The 17,694-nt window shown below is 43.8% G+C and overlaps 1 protein-coding gene across 1 annotated transcript in view; it reads left to right on the top strand.

Annotated features, from left to right (window-relative positions):
* Positions 1 to 17,694, top strand: part of LOC309664313 (NUT family member 2G-like) — a gene marked incomplete at both ends in the record, with an annotated part of 44,310 nt that overhangs the window by 8,439 nt on the left and 18,177 nt on the right. The window contains 5 exons of the mRNA XM_082469494.1: positions 208 to 380; positions 833 to 1,128; positions 1,522 to 1,638; positions 2,159 to 2,660; positions 7,572 to 7,764. Of these exons, the coding sequence (XP_082325620.1) occupies positions 208 to 380; positions 833 to 1,128; positions 1,522 to 1,638; positions 2,159 to 2,660; positions 7,572 to 7,764 (1,281 nt within the window). The remainder of the gene's footprint in view (positions 1 to 207; positions 381 to 832; positions 1,129 to 1,521; positions 1,639 to 2,158; positions 2,661 to 7,571; positions 7,765 to 17,694) is intronic.

A 17,694-nucleotide genomic window follows, 5' to 3' on the forward strand; every position in this document is an offset into this window, starting at 1 on the left:
GAATGCCCTCCAGTGCTGGTGAGGCAGGAAGGGTCCCAGATCTTGTTATCACTTCCAGGAGCAGCTCTCTGCTGTGGACAGCACCTCACAGGGCCTTGACGGCCCCAAGGCACATCCTCTCCCAATGCCTCATTCTTGGCTGCCTTTGTTGGGCTCCAGAACCCAGGCCTTTTTCTCAGAGTGGCCTGTGCCTCCGTCACCCCCCAGGTTCATGGAATTTGCGGCCAAGGAGGAGATGCACATTCAGCATTTGCAGTGGATGCAGTGCGCGCAGGACCTGCCTCCTCCAGCCCCACCGAAGCTGGATCCTCGGGGGCCCCCAGCCCCGAAAGTGGGCCTTCAGCCAGGCACCCAGGTTTCCACTGGAGCTGAAGGCACAGGTAACAGGGGCCTAGGGTTGACCACCGCCCCCATGTGGATCCTTTTCTTTCAAGACAGGGGCATTGGTCTTTCAACCAAAACAGCCACCGAGGCAGGGGGTTGGGGGTGGGGTCTCAGCTGCCCCTTGTCACTACGGGGTATTGACTTGGTCAGTTTTGTAACTCCTCTCACACCTCCCTGTCAAAGGACCCCACACGAAGTCTGCCTAAGAAGTGGGCTTGATGGGGAGACCCCTAGAAAATTGGAGGTTCCCCACTTCCTTACTTGTGACTCTCTTAGATGACCCCCTTACCTCCCCTCTCCAACTGTGCATGAGGCTTCAGATGGTCCTGACCCCTCCCACACCCACATCAATGTCCCCCAGACAATGCCCTCACCAACGTGCGCTCGGTGGTCAGGAGGTGGACCGGGAGTCCCTCACCTTCCTTCCCTTCCTTCTGCTCTGCCTCAGCCTGTGCTCCCAGGATGTCCGGCCCCAGGGCCCAGCCCTCGCACCCGAAGCCACACAGATCCCAGTGGCCCCCGGAGCCCAAGGCGCCCAAGGAGATTCCCCCTGAGACTGTGAGGGAGTATGTGGAGAGGATGGAGGCGCTGGTGGGGCACGTCCACTCAGCCACGGGCAAGTCACATGCAGAATGTGGAAAGGACGGAAATGAGCTGAAGCAGGAAGAGGACGACACCTACTTGGACCCGCGTCTCTTGAGCTACACTGACGAGCTGCGTTCCCGGGAACACTCTGTCACCAAGGTAGGCTGGGCCTGGAGCCTGGGGTCTACAAGATGCCAGGGCATGGAACTCTCAGCACCCAAGATCTGGGTTCTGCTCAGGCCGATGGGACTTAAGCTCAGCTCCTTGTTCCTGAGCCTGGTGTTAGGGGAGGTTTACGCAGATGTATGTGTGTATATGTTTGTGTCTGTGTGTATGCCTTTGTGTGTCTGTGTATGTGCATCTGTATAAGTGCTCTTTTGTGTGTGACTGTGTATGTGCGTGTGTGTGTGTGTGTGTGTGTGTGTGCTGACCATCCCCGCCTTGTGGAGGAGAGTGGGGGTGGGTCTCTGCTTTTCACTTTCCCTCCTGGTCTTCTTGTGTCACAGGCCACTCCTGGCCAAGGATGCTCACAGCCTCTTCTTTCTGTCCGAGGTGGAGGCAGTCATTCATCCTCGATTCCCGGCAGAATTGTTTTCCCCAGACCCGCAGCTGGATCTCTTGGCCCTTGCTGAGGAGCTGAAGCAGGAGGAAGGACTCACCCCTGAAGAAGTGAGCCAGGGGAGGGAGAGGGACACTTAGGGAGCCAGGGGACTCCAGGGGAGGGGGGACCCCAGGTGATCCAGGGGACAGGGGAAACCAGGTTGCCCAGGGGAGCCAGAGGAGGGAGGGATCGCAGGTAGAACAGGGGAGACAAGGGACACCCAGGAAGACCAGGGCACGAGGGACCCCAGTGAGCAGGGGAGAGGTAGGGCCCCAGAGCAGGAGGCCCACATGGCTCTGTCCATCCCTTCCCTGCCTCGGAGGCCTGGCATGGGGAAGGGCCCTCTCTGGGGTGGGTGCAGCGCAGGGTGATAGGAAGGAGAGGATGGGGAGCCGGGAGCGGAGGGAAGGACACACAGCTGGGAATAAGGTGCAGGAGGATGGCAGGAATGCCACCGTGTCTGTATTTGGAGTCTAGTCCTGGGGTCCCCCGTCCCCTCCTCCCCCCCAGGGCCATTGTCCCACTGCCCAGTGCTCCTCCTCTCACACGTGCGCGTGGAGCCGTCACTGTCCTCCTCCCTCCTACCAGCTGGTGCAGAAACAACTCCTGGACTTGAAAGAGGAGGAAGGTGGGCCGGCAGCCCCGAGCCACAGTGCACCCGGAATGGGCTCAAGTCCATCTGAGTCCCACGCCGGCCAAGGTGCCCAGAGGCACGACCAAGACCGCCATCGAGGGGTCAGTGATGAAGCCTGCCCACCAGAGATTGATGTTGAGGCTCTTCATAGGCCCATCCGAACAGACACTGGCCCGTTCGTGCTCAGAGTCTTTGGTCCCTGTCGAGGACGTCAGGAGGTCTCTCCATTCCGGGCCGGACAGCCCTCCCCTCCCCAGGGTCAAAGGCGCACTGGCCCTCTACTGGAACCCAGGGATGCGTCTGTTCTCAGAGAGGCGTCTCCTGTTCCGGAGGCCCGAGGGCCCAGGGACGCGTCCAGTGAGGACGAGGAGGAGCTCCCCAGCCTGGCCTCCCTCTTGGCCTCTCCGCAGAGCCTGCCGCCTTGCGGGCTGTCCCAGAGTCCTGCCCCTGCCTCAGGCCTGGCCTCCCCTGGAGGTTGGGGGGCCCAGAGTGCTCCCCAGGCCCCCTCCCCTCAGACAAGAGGCCCCAGCCCAGATCCACCAGCCGCTCCCAAGTCGAGGAAGCGGGCTCTGTGTGGGCGCCCAGCCGCTGCTGAGAAGCTGCCCATCCCCGGGGCTGGCCACGGGGTCTCTGCGAGGCCAGCCTTGGCTCTGGGGCTGGCTCGCCCCTCACAGCCGAGAAAGAGAAAGCGTGACCCGTTTGTCACAGGGAAGAGGAGGAAGAAGAAGAGGAAGCACTGCAGCCAGTAGGGAACAGCCGGGCCGGCCCTCCAGGGCGAGCCCCCCAGGGCGGCCCCCAGGGGAGCCTAGGGGCTCCTCCTCACCCCAGTGCTGATCCTGGGATTGTGGGGGGTTAGGGAGGTGGGGGAGGTGGGTGTGGGCAGGACCTTTGGAGTGATGTATGAAAATTGTGAATAAAGATAGTTTTGGTGGGAAATGCTCTCAGGCCACCGTCATCTTCTTCGTGTGGAGCTGCTCCACAGAGAGCGATCCTGAGAGGAAGGAAGGGTGAGGGAGGTCACAGGAGCTATGGATCTACAGGTGGCCAAACCTTTCCTCCACATAGACAAGGACTCCTCAGGCTGCCCCTGGGAACGCATAGCTCTCACTTTCCCCAGGGACCCCCTCATCATCCGCTTCTCTAAAGCCTGCTTGGCTAGGGGCCTTCTGGGGCATCTGTAGCATCTTCTGCATCCCTGAACCGTCTGGGGAGGGAGAGCTGCTTTTGTGCCTCTCAGCCCTCTGGACACTAACCAGTTTCTAGGACGGAGCCTGGAGACGGCCCTTGTCTTTATGGAGCTGCTCTCTGCTTCCCTGAAGTGGCCAGGCGATGGCGCTGGGGTGACCCTCCGCTCATCCAGGGTTTCCTGTGTGGGTGGCCTGACCAGAGAGGAAAAGTCTTGGCCATGGGGACAGGACTGTCTGCCTCGTCATAGCGGGAGCGTTCTCTAGTCCCACTGGGATTATTGCAATGTGGAGAGTGGTTGAGGCAGCTACCTCTTAATCCCAGTGAGGATGCAACAAGGGGAATGGGCGCGGGGAAATTCATGGGGCACCTGTTACAGGTGAGTCTAAGGGAAACGACAGTTGGGCCCCTTTGTGGAACTTGTGGGATTTCTGTGCCGCAGCATCTCTTTCAACTGAGGGAGGAGGACCCATCTGGCTGTGGCTGTGGGGACTGGCCTTAGGGGCCTAGGGGTGTGCAAAGACACCCCAGAACTACTGTCCCTTCCCTTTCCACCCATGGCTGGACATGTGTGTGTATTGGTATCAACACTGATTTGTATTCCCATAGAAAACAGTTCCTCCTGACAAACTATGACGGTGTTTCACAAGAACAGCTTGCTCACAGGGGCAGCAGGGGTGGGGGAGAGGTGTCTGCGGCCCCAGATCTGGGTGGGAGCTGGGATCCATGCTGAGGAGTGTGGAGGCCTCAGTCACTGTCCTGTGGGTGCCGGCAGAGACTTTGAATCATCAGAGCAGGGGAAATGACCCGCTCATAAGGGTGAGACGAGCAAACAATGAGGGCAGGGAGCAGACCCCTGCTATCTCCCCGAACTGCCCCCCCTCCCAGTCTGCTTAGCTTCCGTCACAGCCTGTGCTGGCCCACCTCTGAAGCCCCTTCCTCCTAAAGCACTCAGATGCTCTGATCTTTTGTAGACCTGCCCCGGGCCTCACGCCCCTTCCCTGCTGGCCAAAGGCTCTTCTCCAGGTTCTGAGTTCTGATTCCTTCCCCAGGACCCAGGCAGGGGTTAGGACAACAGGGACTCCCTGAACATGACCCCTACACCATCAGCATGCAAAACTGGGGCCGCAGGCTTTCACAGGTGACATGGCTCTCTGCTGGAGCCTGCAAAGAGCTTGGAGAAGAAAGGGGCTCATGTCTCTCCACCTCCACTAATCTGTAGGTCAGCCTCACAGGTCCTCCTCTGTCCAGGTGGGCAGCACATATGTGCTCCCAGCCCTCCTTGACCCTTTGTGAAAGAAAGTTTTTGCAGCTCAGTAGTCTATTAGTCAAGGTGTCTCAGGGCTTGTTCCTTTTGAAGCCCTACAGGAGAATCTGTTTCCTTTCCCTTTCTGTCTTCTAGAGGCTGCCTGCATTCCTTGGAATTAGTCCCTTCTTCCATCTTCAAAGTGCATCACTTTTTTCTCTGCTTCCCTCATCACATGGTCTCTCCAACTCTGACTCTTCCTATGTCCCTCCTATACAAATCTTTGTGTTTATATATAGCCCACCCAGAAAATTTATGATAATCTCTTCATCTCAAGATTTTTTACTTGGTCACAGCTGCAACGTCCTTTTTTCCATACAAGGTGACATTCACATATTGTCATAGGAGGGGTTAAACACGGACCTTTTTGGGGAACCGTAATTTACCCTACTAGAAGAAATCCACAAGAATACCTACCATCAGAATCCACATGAATAACAGACTATGACCAAGTGGAATTTATTCCAGGGATGCAAGCCTGGTTCAATGGTAAAAAATCATCAATGTAATCTACCATATTGAGTCTAAAGGAACACATACTGTCACACCAATTAATATAGAAAAGGCATTTAACGAAGTTCAACACCCATTCATATTAAAAATGCTCAGAAAACTAGGAATAGAAGGTCACTACCTCAACCTAATAAAGAACATCTACCAAAAACCTACTTCTAACATCACATGAAATGGTGAAAGAATGAATGTTTTTCCCTGAGTTCAAAAACAAGGGTAGAATGTCCACTCTCATCTCTTAGTTTTCAATGTAGTACTTTAGATTCTAGTTAGTGTAGTACAGCAAGAAAAGGAAAAAAGAGGCATACATATTAGAAAAGAAGAAATATAATTGTCATTATTTACAGATGACATAATTGTCTACATAGAAAATTCCAAGGAATGTATAAGAAAACTCGTAATAAATTATAATAAATTGCTTTAGCAGGATCTCAGAATATAAGATCTATACACAACATTGTAAACATTGTTTACATTACATTGTTTACATGTAAACAATGTACATTGTACATTGTTTACATTGTTTACATTAATGTAAACATTAATACACAACATGGATCATATTTCCATATACTAGTAACAAACCGAACGATTGAAAACCAAAATTTAAAACATAGTAAATAGGTTCCAGTTCAAGGTGGCAACATGGGAAGATCCTGAACCCACCTCCTCCCACAAACACACCAAATCTACAGCTACATATGGAAAAATTTCCTCTGAAAAAAACTAAAAGATGGTGGAGCAACCCCTTCACATCAGGAAAACCAGAGGGAAACCACATCAAAACAGGTAGGAAAGGCTGAGACACAATTTTTCCATAAATCCCATCCCTGGTGTGGAGACACACAATCAGGAAGGAGCTCAAAACCTGGAGCTTCTCCCTGAGAGGTGAAGGGTTTGGACACCACATTGGGCACTCCAATTTTAAGGCTGGCACCTGAGAGATAGACCCCCAAAACATCTGACTTTGAAGACCAACAAGGCACATCCCATGAGACCCACAGGGCTGTGGTGGACTGAGGAACAGCTCTTAAAGGGCCTGTGCACAGACTCACCTGCCCCAGGGCCAAGTGCAGAAGCAGCCCTTTGAAAAGCACTCTGACTTTTTGTGAAAGAGACTCACTTCCCAATTTTAAAGCATTAATCTGAGGAACAGGGGCCTGCCTGGAATACTCCCCAGGGACAGAGGCTGGCGGGTGCCATCTTCCTGCTCTCTCTCTGCCTTGATAAAGCTGAAAGGTGCCATCTTTTCCCCCCTTTTTCCTTTCCTGCAGGTGACAACTTTGTGCTCCAGCCAGCTGGCTCCTTCTTCCCTGCTCTTCCTCTGTCTTGCTATATATATATATTTTTTTCTTCTTCTTCTTTTTCTTTTTTACTTTTCCCTTTTCCCCTTTATTCAGATGGTGTCATCTTTGCACTCTTCCCAGCACCTCACTCCAGCCAGTAAGCATCATCTTCACACTTTCCTTCTGATGTGATCCAGAGAGCCAGAATCTCCAAGACGGGAGATCCCACTTTTGTGGCCTCCACTCAGGGGATGCTCCTTGATCACCTGGCTCTGGAGGCCAGGAGGGATCTCTTTTCTGCATCCCATGGGACTGTAACAATTGGAGAGACAGTTCTTGGCAGGATACCACCCCCAGGCTGTACCACTACACATCAGACTGAGACACAGTCCCAGCCTTTACATGAAAAAGGCCTATTTGCTAGTAGGGACAAGACTTAAGAGCAGGCTTCAGGTTCAGCACACATCTAGAGGCTACGGATGTGCTCTCAAGGAAGGTAGGCTGGGGGTACCATCTTTCCACCCTCACTCTGCCTTACTACAGTTCACTGGTATCTCCCAGAATGGAGCTTGTACACTTATCTGAAGCCCTGTTTTCTTGTGACTGCTCCCCAGGGAATATCTTCAGATTGCTTGCTTCTGGGGCCCAGCAAGGCTTACACTTGCAATCTCACAGGACTGAATATATTTGTATTCTTTAAAAGCTGTTACCAAATTGTCTGGTTTCCTATCAACCTGAATCTAGGTGCTGACTGAGATCCTCCAGTTTGGGATGCTCACTGGTCTTGGCACACCCTCAACTGCTGGGAGGGTGTGCCAAGTCTATTAAAAATAAACTGCTTAGACAATCACAAAGGTTTGAGAGGCAACCAAGAGTAGACAGCGTTAAATGACAAGGTTCATCTGTCACACAGCTCTTCAAGACTGGGAGATGTGACTATTTCACTTAATGCATAGAAAACAACACAGAGAGTCAAGCAAAATGAAGAAAGAGAGGACTATACTCCAAAAAAAGAACAAGATAAAACCTCAGGAAAAAATCTTAATGAAATGAACATAAGTAATTTACTTGATAAAGAGTTCAAAGTTATGGTCATAAAAGTGCTCACTGAACTCAGAAGGAAAATGGATGAAAACAGTGAGAACTTCAACCAAGGAATAGAAGATATAAGAAAGTTCCAAATAGAAGTCACCGAACTGGAGAACGCAATAACTGAACTTAGAAATACAGAAGATGAAGCACAAGAAAGAATAGGTGAACTCAAAGACAGGTCAGAGGAACTCATCCAATCAGAGAATAAGGAAGAAAAAAGAATGAAAATAATTAATATAGCTTAAGGGACTTATGGCACATCAAATGGAATAACATTCACCTTATAGGAACTCCAGAAGGAGAAGAGAAAAAGGGGCAAAAAACATTTGTAGAAATAATATCTGAAAGCTTTTCCTAACCTGGGGAAAGAAACAGACATCCAGATACAGGAAGCCCAGAGAGCTCCAAAGCAGATCAACCTAAAGAGATCCATACCAAGAAATATTAAAATTAAAATGTCAAAGTTAAAGATAACAAGGGAATCTTAAAATCACCAAAAGAAATACAACTTGTTACATACAAAAGAACTTCCATAAGACTATCATCAGATTTTTTAGCAGATATGTTACAGCTCAGAAGGGAGTGGCACAATATATTCAAAGTGCTGAAAGAAAAATCTTTCCAACCAAGAATACTTCACCCCGCAAATACTTCACCCAGTTATATTCAGAACTGAAGGAGAGATAAGAGTTTTCCAGATGACTAAACGTTTAAGGAGTTCATCACCACTAACTCAGCCTTACAAGAATTGTTAAAAGAACTTCTTTAAGCTGAAAAGAAAGGGCACTAATTAGTAACAAGAAAACACATGAAAGTGTAAATCTCACCAGTAAAGGTAAGTGTATATAGTAAAGGTAGTGGATTAATGAATTATAAAGCTGTATGAAGGTTAAAAGACAAAACTCGTAAAAAGACTTATAATTAAAATATTAGTTAAGGGATATACAACATAAAAACATGTAAAATATGTCATCAAAAACATAAAATGTGAGGAGGGAGGAGTAAAAACTTTGACCTATAGAATGCATTCAAACTTAAGTTGTTATCAACTTAAAATAGACTGTTAAAATATAAGTTGTTATATGTGAGCTTCATGGTAACCACCAAGCAAAAACCTAGAATAGATGCACAAAAGATAACAAGAAAGGAATCTAAACATACAACTAAAGAAAGTCATTAAGCCACTATGGAAGAGAGCAAGAGAAGAAAAGAACAGAGAAATCACAAAATTGCCAGGAAACAATTAACAAGATGGCAATAAATACATAATTATCAATAATTATTTTAAATGTAAATGGACTAAAGGCTTCAATCAAAAGACATAGGGTGGCTGAACGGATTAAAAAAGAAGTCCCATCTATATGTGGCCTATAAGAAACTCACTTCAGAGCTAAAGACACACACAGACTGAAATTGAAGGGATGGAAAAAGATATTCCATGCAAATGGAAACCAAAAGAAAGCTGGGGTAGCTATCTATAATTATATCAGAAAAAATAGACTTTAAAACAAAGACTGTAACAAGAGACAAAGAAGGACATTACATATGGATAAAAGGGTCAATCCAATAAGAGTATATAACATTTGTAAGTATTTATGCGTCGAACATAGGAGCACCTAAATAAATAAAGCAAATATTAATAGGCCTTAAAGGAGAAATAGCAATACCATAATAGTATGGGACTTGAGTATTGTACTTACATCAACAGATATATCATCCACACAGAAAATCGATAAAGAAAGATTGGCTTTAAATGACATGTTAGATCAGATGGATTTAACATATATATATAACATTCCATCCAAAAGCAACAGAATATACATTCTTCTCAAGTACACATGGAACATTCTCCAGGATAGATCATATGTAAAGCTAAAACCAAATCTTAACAAATTGAAGAAGATTTAAATTATATCAAGCTCCTTTTCTGACTACAATGGTATGAAACTAGAAATTGATTACAAAAAGAAAACTGGAAAATTCACAAACATGTGGAGAGTAAACAACAAATTCCACAATACAGTAAAATGGTCATATAACATGATCCAGTGAGATTTATTCCTAGGATGCAAGGATGGTTCAATATCTGCAAATCAATCAATGTGATATACCACATTAACAACTTGAAGAATGAAAATCGTATGATCCTCTCAATAGATGCAAAAAGACTTTTGAGAAAACTCAACATCAGTTTATTATAAAAACTCTCAATGAAGTGGGTATAGAGGAGGGAACATACCTCAACATAAAAAAGACCATATATGACAAGCCCACAATTAACATCATATTCAACAGTGAAAAGGTGAAAGCTTTTCCTCTAAGATCAGAAACAAGACAAAGGCGACCACTAAAGTCCTAGCCAGGGCAATTATGCAAGGAAAAGAAATAAAAGGCATCCAAACTGGGAAGAAAGAAGTAAAACTGTTACTATTTGCAGATGACATGACACAATATATAGAAAACCCTAAAGACTCCATCGAAAAACTGTCAGAACTAATAAATGAATTGAGTAAATTTGCAGGATATAAAATCATTATACAGAAGTATGTCACATTTCTACACACTAATAACAAACTAACCAAAAGAGAAGTTAAGAAAACAATCCCATTTACAATTGTATCATAAAGAATAAAATAAGAATAAATTTAACCAAGGAAGTGAAAGACCTGTACACTGAAACTATAAGACATTGATGAAATAAATTGAAGAAGACACAAAGATACCCCATGCTCATGTATTGGAAGAATTGATATTATTAAAATGTCCATACTCCCCAAACAATCTACAGATTCAATAAAACTCAATCAAAATTCCAGTGACATTTTTCACAGAAACAGAACAAACAATTCTAAAATTTGTATGGAACCACAAAAGGCCCTGAAAATCTTGAGAAAGAAGAAGAAAGCTGGAAAATGCATGCTCCCTGATTTCAAACTATATTAGAAAGCTATAGTAATCAAAACAGTATAGTATTGGTATAAAGGGAGACACATATCAATGAAAAAGATAGAGAGCCCAGAAATAAACCCATTCATATATGGTCAATGAATTTACAACAAAGGAGCCAAGAGTATACAATAGATAAAGGACAGTCTCTTCAATAAATGGTGTTAGGAAAACTGGATAGCCACATACAAAAAATGAAACTGGACCAGTATCTTACACCATACACAAATTCAACTCAAAATGGATTAAAGACTTGAATGTAAGACCTGAAACCATAAAAACTCCTAGAATAAAACATAGGCAGTAAGCTCCTTAACATCAATCTTGTCAATGATTTTTTTTTTTCTTTTTGGGATTTGACACCAAAAGCAAAGGCAACTAAAGCAAAAATAAACAAGTGGAAGTACATCAAACTAAATAGCTTCTGCACAGCAAAGGAAACCATCAATAGAGTGAAAAGGCAACCTAGTGAATAGGAGAAAATATTTGCAAATCATCTATCCAATAAGGGGTTAATATCCAAAGCATGTAAAGAATTCATACAACTCAAAAACAAACAAAAAAATTCCAATTAAAAAATAAGCAGAGGATCTGAAAAGACACTGTCCAAAGACGATATACAATTGGTTAACAGGTACACAAAAAGATGCTCAACATCATTAGTCATCAAGAAATTGCAAATCAAAACCACAATGAGGTATCACCTTATACCTGTTAGAATGGCTATTATCAAAAGCGAAGAAATAATAAGTGTTAGCAAGGATAGGGAGAAAAGGGAAACTTTGTGCACTGCTTGTGGGAATGTAAATTTGTGTAGCCATTATGGAAAACAGCATGGAGTTTCCTCAAAAATTAAAAATAGAACTACCATATAATTCATCAATTCCACTTCTGGATATTTAGCCAAAGAAAATAAAAACGCTAACTTGAAAAGATATATGCAACCCTATGTTCATTGCAGCATTATTTACAATAGTCGAACTATGGAAACAACCAAAATGTCCAGTGATGAATAAATGGATAAAGAAAATGTGAGATATATATATATATATATATATATATATATGTGTGTGTGTGTGTGTGTGTGTATATATATATATCTGTGTGTATATATATATATGTGTGTGTGTGTGTATATATATATATATATATATATATATAATGGAATATTATTCAGTCATAAAGAAGAATAAAATCTTGCCACTTGTGACAGCATGGATAGACCTTGAGGGTGTTATGCTAAGCAAAATAAGTCACACACAGAAAAACAAATACTGTATGATCTCACATATACGGAATAATGAAAAACAAACAAAACAGACTCACAGATACAGGGAACAGTTTGGTGGTTGCTGGAAGTGGGGCGTGAGGAAGGTGGGCAAAAAGGCTGAAGGTAGTCAAAACATACAAACTTCCAGTTATAAAATAAATATTATAAATCATGTGGATGTAATGTAAAACACGGCAACTCTAGTTAAAAATACTGTACTGCATATCTGAAAGTTTCTAAGAGAATAGATCTTCAAAGTTCTTATCACAAGAAAAAAATTGTAACAATATATGATGGTGGATGTTAACTAGACTTATTGTGGTCGTAATTTTGCAACATATAGAAATATTGAATCATTATGTTGTCCACTTGAAACTAATATAATGTTGTATGTCAGTTATACCTCAGTTTAAGAAAAATAAAAAGTGCTACAAATAAATATAAATAAATAAATGTATACAATAACTGCCTTCAAAATGAGATGTTTAATATAAATGTTTAAAAAATGTAGATCTGTATAATGAAACTTACAAAACTCTGATGAAAACAATTAAACAAGTGGTAAAAAGAAAAGTACAGAGGCATATTATTTTCATGGATTGGAAGACTCAATATGGTAAAATATGAATTCTTCCCAAATTGATCTGTAGGTTTAAATGCAATTCCTATCAACTTCCAACAGGTTTTTTTTTGTCACAATAGACAAGCTTATTCTAAAACTTATTTCAAAAGTTAAAGGAAGAAAGATTGCAGCAAAATGATGGTCTAGGAAGTTTCAAACTCTCGTTTCCCTACAGAAACATTCAAAACAAAAACCGATCAGAAGCTTCTAAACCAACTCCGTAAGAGCTCTGGAAAATCATCAAAGGTTTCCACAACCAAGCAAATGCCCAATTGGAGAAAATCATCGCCAAAGAGATAGGAAAGTTTTGTGGCCATTTACCTACTCTTGTTCCACTCCTCCCAACATAACAGTGGTCTTAGTCTTGAGCCAGCAGCAGCCTGGTTTCCAGTTCTCCAATTCCAACTGGTTGGAGCAGAGTAGACCTTATTTACAAATTATTGTGTACCACTATTCCAACCTGTCAGGGGGAAAACTGAAAGCCTGAAAGCCTGAAGCAAGATGCTCTTGTCTGTTTTGCATAACACAGAACACAGAAAAATGGCAGGTGCTACTTGCAAAGCTACAAGGCAACTGTAAATGAACAGATGCCTGGGTCAAGAGATTCTGGGTGGAGAAATATAATAGACCATTTAAAGCCCAAGGTAGAAGCTGGAAGTGAGACTATTTGGGAAATTAGGACTTTCAAAGCAGCCTGTATGCAGGGGAATTTAGAAAGCCACATGCAGGGCCAGGCATGAGATGCTCAGAAAAGTCCTGAGAAGACCTCAAGCTTTCACCTCAGGCTAATCCCTAGGCTCAGAGCAAGCCTAGCTAAGTGGTGAACAAGGACCCCAGCACAGAGCCAATCTGCCGTAATTGGTGGTGGCTGTTCCCTCTTTTTACATGTTTTTATTTATTATTTCAGCTCCTAGACTTCAAGGAAATCTCCATCAGAAAAAAAGCTGGGGGGCTGGAGTCAAGGTGGCAGAGTAGGAGGATGCAGAGTTGGCGTCTCCTCACAACTAGGACACCTACCAGGTGTTGGTGGGGGACCTCGGACACCTAAGAGGACTGGAGGAACCCCTGAGTGACCCAGTAGGACATGGAGGGAGGGAAGGGGAAGGAGAAGTGGAGGCCAGATGGGACTGGAGCCCCTGAGGGGCAGCTGGAGGAGGGGAGGGATTCCCATGCACAGAGGGGCCCATTCACAACGAGGGGAACAACAGGGACAGGGAGAGACCCTCAGGGGATTGGAGGACCAGAAGGAAATGCGGCCTGCATTTCCCCCCACCCAGTGGGCCTCGGGGAGCCTGCAGAGCCCAGGCCTGATGCTCCACACGACAAGGCCCCTTCTGGTCGCACTGAGCCTAGGCCCAGCACCCCCACCCCCCCAACCCAGGGCCTTTTCCTTTCCCATGTTAGGGAAGTTTTCAACTATAATCTCTGCAATATTTTCTCAGACCCTTTCCTTTTCTCTTCTTCTGGAACCAGTATAATTAGAATGTTGGTACGTTTAGTGTTGCCCCAGATGTCTCTAAGATTGTCTTCAATTCTGTTCATCCTATTTTCTTTATTCTGCTCCTCAGGAGTTATTTCCACCATTTTGTCTTCCAGATCACTTATTCGTTCTTCTGCCTCAGTTATTCTGTTACTGATTCCTTCTAGTGTATTTTTCATTTCAGTTATTGTGTTGTTCATCTCTGTTTGTTTGTTCTTTAGTTCTTCTAGATCTTTGTTAAACATTTCTTGTATCTTCTCAATCCATACCTCTATTCTATTTCCACAATTCTGGATCATCTTTACTATCATTACTCTGAATTCTTTTTCAGGTAGATTGCCTATTTCCTGTTCATTTATTTGGTCTTGTAAGTTTTTACCTTGCTCCTTCTTCTGTGACATATTTTTTTGCTGTCACTTTTTTTTTTTTTTTAATGAGTGGGATTTTGTTCCTCTGTTATTGATTGTTTGGCCTGAGGCTTCCAAGACTGGAGTTTGTAAGCTGTTGGGTAGAGCTGGGTCTTGGTGCTGAGATGAGGACCTCTGTGAGACCGCACTCTGATGAATATTCCACGGGGTCTGAGCTTCTCTGTTAGTCCAGTGGTTTGGACTCAGAGCTCCCACTGCAGGAGCTTTGGCCTGACCCCCGGCTCGTGAACAAAGATCCCACCTTTGTGGTTCTTTTGTGAATAAGGACACTCCAAACCTAAAAGGTCATTATTTTCTGCTGGGTTCTGCCTCCACTGGGTTCCACCTCTGCTGGGTTCTGCTGGAGCAAACTATCTTTTAATAGTTTTGGTGAATTTAGCATATGACTTCAATTCCTCTCCATTCCCCAAACACAGACTCACTCCCTCTGCTCATCTCTAGAGAAGTCTGCAGACCTTTTGTGCTGCCCATCAGGTCTGGCCCCACCCCCTGTCCCTTTGGACTCACCACACCACACATGGGCCCATGCTCCAGGAACCTAGGGTGGCCTGCTCTCTGCTCTTTTTGTTTTAACTTGCATCAGATGTCAGAGGATGGTGCTTTTGGTTGCCTTACAACTCTCTTGGGGGGGGGGGTGCTTCCTTGCCTAATTTCATTTAATCTTTACAATAAGCCCACAAGTTTAGAAATCACTTGATTGCAAGTGACCACAATCTCATGCACACTATCTGAAGCCAAAAGCAGAGGGGTTTCCTAGGAGACAAAGTGACAGAGATAGCCTCCCCATGCTTGGAGTAGCAGAATGATGTCTCAGACCTAAAGGTACCCTCTCTGTACCTTCAGAGCTGCCTGAAGCACCATCTCTACTTCTCAGAGCAGCTGTCACATCCTCCTGGTTCCACGTGTTCCCTTTACTTGCTCATGACCCCAGCAGGACAGTCCCTAAAATGCAGCCTTCACTCCAGGAGTTCCCTAACCTTCTGGTTCTGACCATCTCGGTCCTGGTATCTCTGGTTCTTGACTTTGGTGTCTCTAATGTGTTCAGCCTAAATAAGGTCACACTTCCTCTGAATACATGTGCCCTGATCAAGTCATCTGTGTCTGGAGTAGAGGGAGAAGTGTTTCATGTTAAGAATAGGGAATGTGTTAGTGACAGCTGAATTTTCTAAGGAATGAGAAGCACCAAGATGTAAGTGTGTAGGAGGAAAATATAAGTTCTGTTCAGCCAGTGAGGTAGATAGTGCATTTATTCTTAGTTTATAGGTACAGAAACAGACTTAGAAGGTTCAGTAGCCAACCCAAAGCCACTACACAATGGCTTAGCCTTCACAGAGACCAAGAATGTACGTGTATACGTGTGATTTAGGGAAATGGAGATTTAGGTGTGTTTAGTGTACAATACATATATATGATATATATCTATATATGTATTCTATCTCTAAGGCTTTCTTTGGTCTACCTGGATATGCAGATAGGCAGAAGGGCTCAGGGGCTGCAGAGAACTGAGTGCTCCATGCAAGTACAGGGAGAGAATTTCATAGATATGTTTCTTCTTGAAGGGAAAGTATGTTCAATGCATTTGACATTGGCCGATTGCATGTGGTTCTAGAAAGGAAAACAGGCTGGACAGCATAGTGACTATGAGCCTGGGTTGGAAGCCTGATACTGCCCTGGGCCAGCTCTGTGACTTCAGAAAATAATACCTAATGTCTGTGTGCATCTATTTCCTCAAGTGAGCATGAGTAACATAATGCCTAGACCACAAAGATTGTTAATGCAGACTAAATAAAGTAATATTTGCAAAGTACTTAGAACCTTGCCCAGCACATAGTAAGCACCATAAGTGTATGCTGAAGAAAACCAGAGCAAAAGATATCTTTCCTTCTCGCTTTGTCTCAGGAGAGATTCATCTTCTCTTTCTGTCTCATTTAATGTTTGAAGTTCATCCTACAATCTTACAAATAACTTTTTAACCTGAATCTCTCTTCCTAGTCACGATAACCCTTTGATTTAACATTCTTACTGGGAACTATAATAGAAAACGTTTTTGCATTGGGATAGGTATATTATTTTTCGTGTACTACCTCTTTATTACATTTTGTTTCTATTATTCAGAAGTCAACATGAGTAGACTGAGAAAGAAAGTTCTTGTCTACTATCCAAAAGTAGCTTAGAACTGAATTGTGTTCCATGTCTAGTTAACATCTCAATAACTCAATAACCTTATTAAGCCACTCTTTTGTTTTTTTTGTTTTGTTTGGTTTTTAAACATCTTTATTGGAGTATAATTGTTTTCATTGTTGTGTTAGTTGCTGTTGTATAACAAAATGAATCAGCTATACTTATATATATATCCCGATATATCCTCCCTCTTGTGTCTCCTTCCCACCCTTCCTATCCGACCCCTCTATGTGGTCACAAAGCACGGAGCTGATCTCCCTGTGCTATGCAGCTGCTTCCCACTAGGTATCTATTTTACGTTTCGTAGTGTATATAAGTCCATGCCACTCTCTCATTTCGTCCCAGCTTACCCTTCCCACTCCCCGTGTCCTCAAATCCATTCTCTACATCTGCGTCTTTATTCCTGTCCTGCTCCTAGGTTGTTCAGAACCATTTTTTTTTAATTAGATTCCATATATATGTGTTAGCATACGGTATTTGTTTTTCTCCTTCTGACTTACTTCACTCTGTATGACAGACTCTAGGTCCATACACCTCACTATAAATAACTCAATTTCATTTCTTTTTATGGTTGAGTAATATTCCATTCAAATCATAATTTGAAAACATACATGCACCCCAATGTTCATTGCAGCACTGTTTACAATAGCCAAGACATGGAAGCAACCTAAATGTCCATCCACAGAGGAATGGAGAAAGAAGATGTGGTACATATATACAATGGAATACTACTCAGCCATATAAAAGAATGAAATAATGCCATTTGAAGCAACATGGATGGACCTAGAGATTATCACACTAAGTGAAGTAAGTCAGACAAAGACAAATATTGTATGATTATCACTTACATGTGGAATCTAAAAAAAGATACAGATGAACTTCTTTATAAGACAGAAACTGACTCACAGACTTAGAATACAAACTTTTGGTTACCAAAGGGGAAAGGTGGGGGGAAGGATATATTAGGAGTTTGGGATTAACATATTCACACTACTATATATAAAATACCTAATCAACAAGGACCTACCATATAGCACAGGGAACTCTACTCAATACTCTGTAATAACCTATATGGGAAAAGAATCTGAAAAATAGATATATGTATAACTGAATCACTTTGCTGTGCACCTGAAACTAACACAACATTGTAAATCAAATATACTCCAATATAAAATAAAAAT

The sequence above is a fragment of the Balaenoptera physalus genome (assembly GCF_965194825.1).
Source record: "Balaenoptera physalus genome assembly, chromosome: 7".
In the NCBI taxonomy this organism is placed as follows: domain Eukaryota; kingdom Metazoa; phylum Chordata; class Mammalia; order Artiodactyla; family Balaenopteridae; genus Balaenoptera; species Balaenoptera physalus.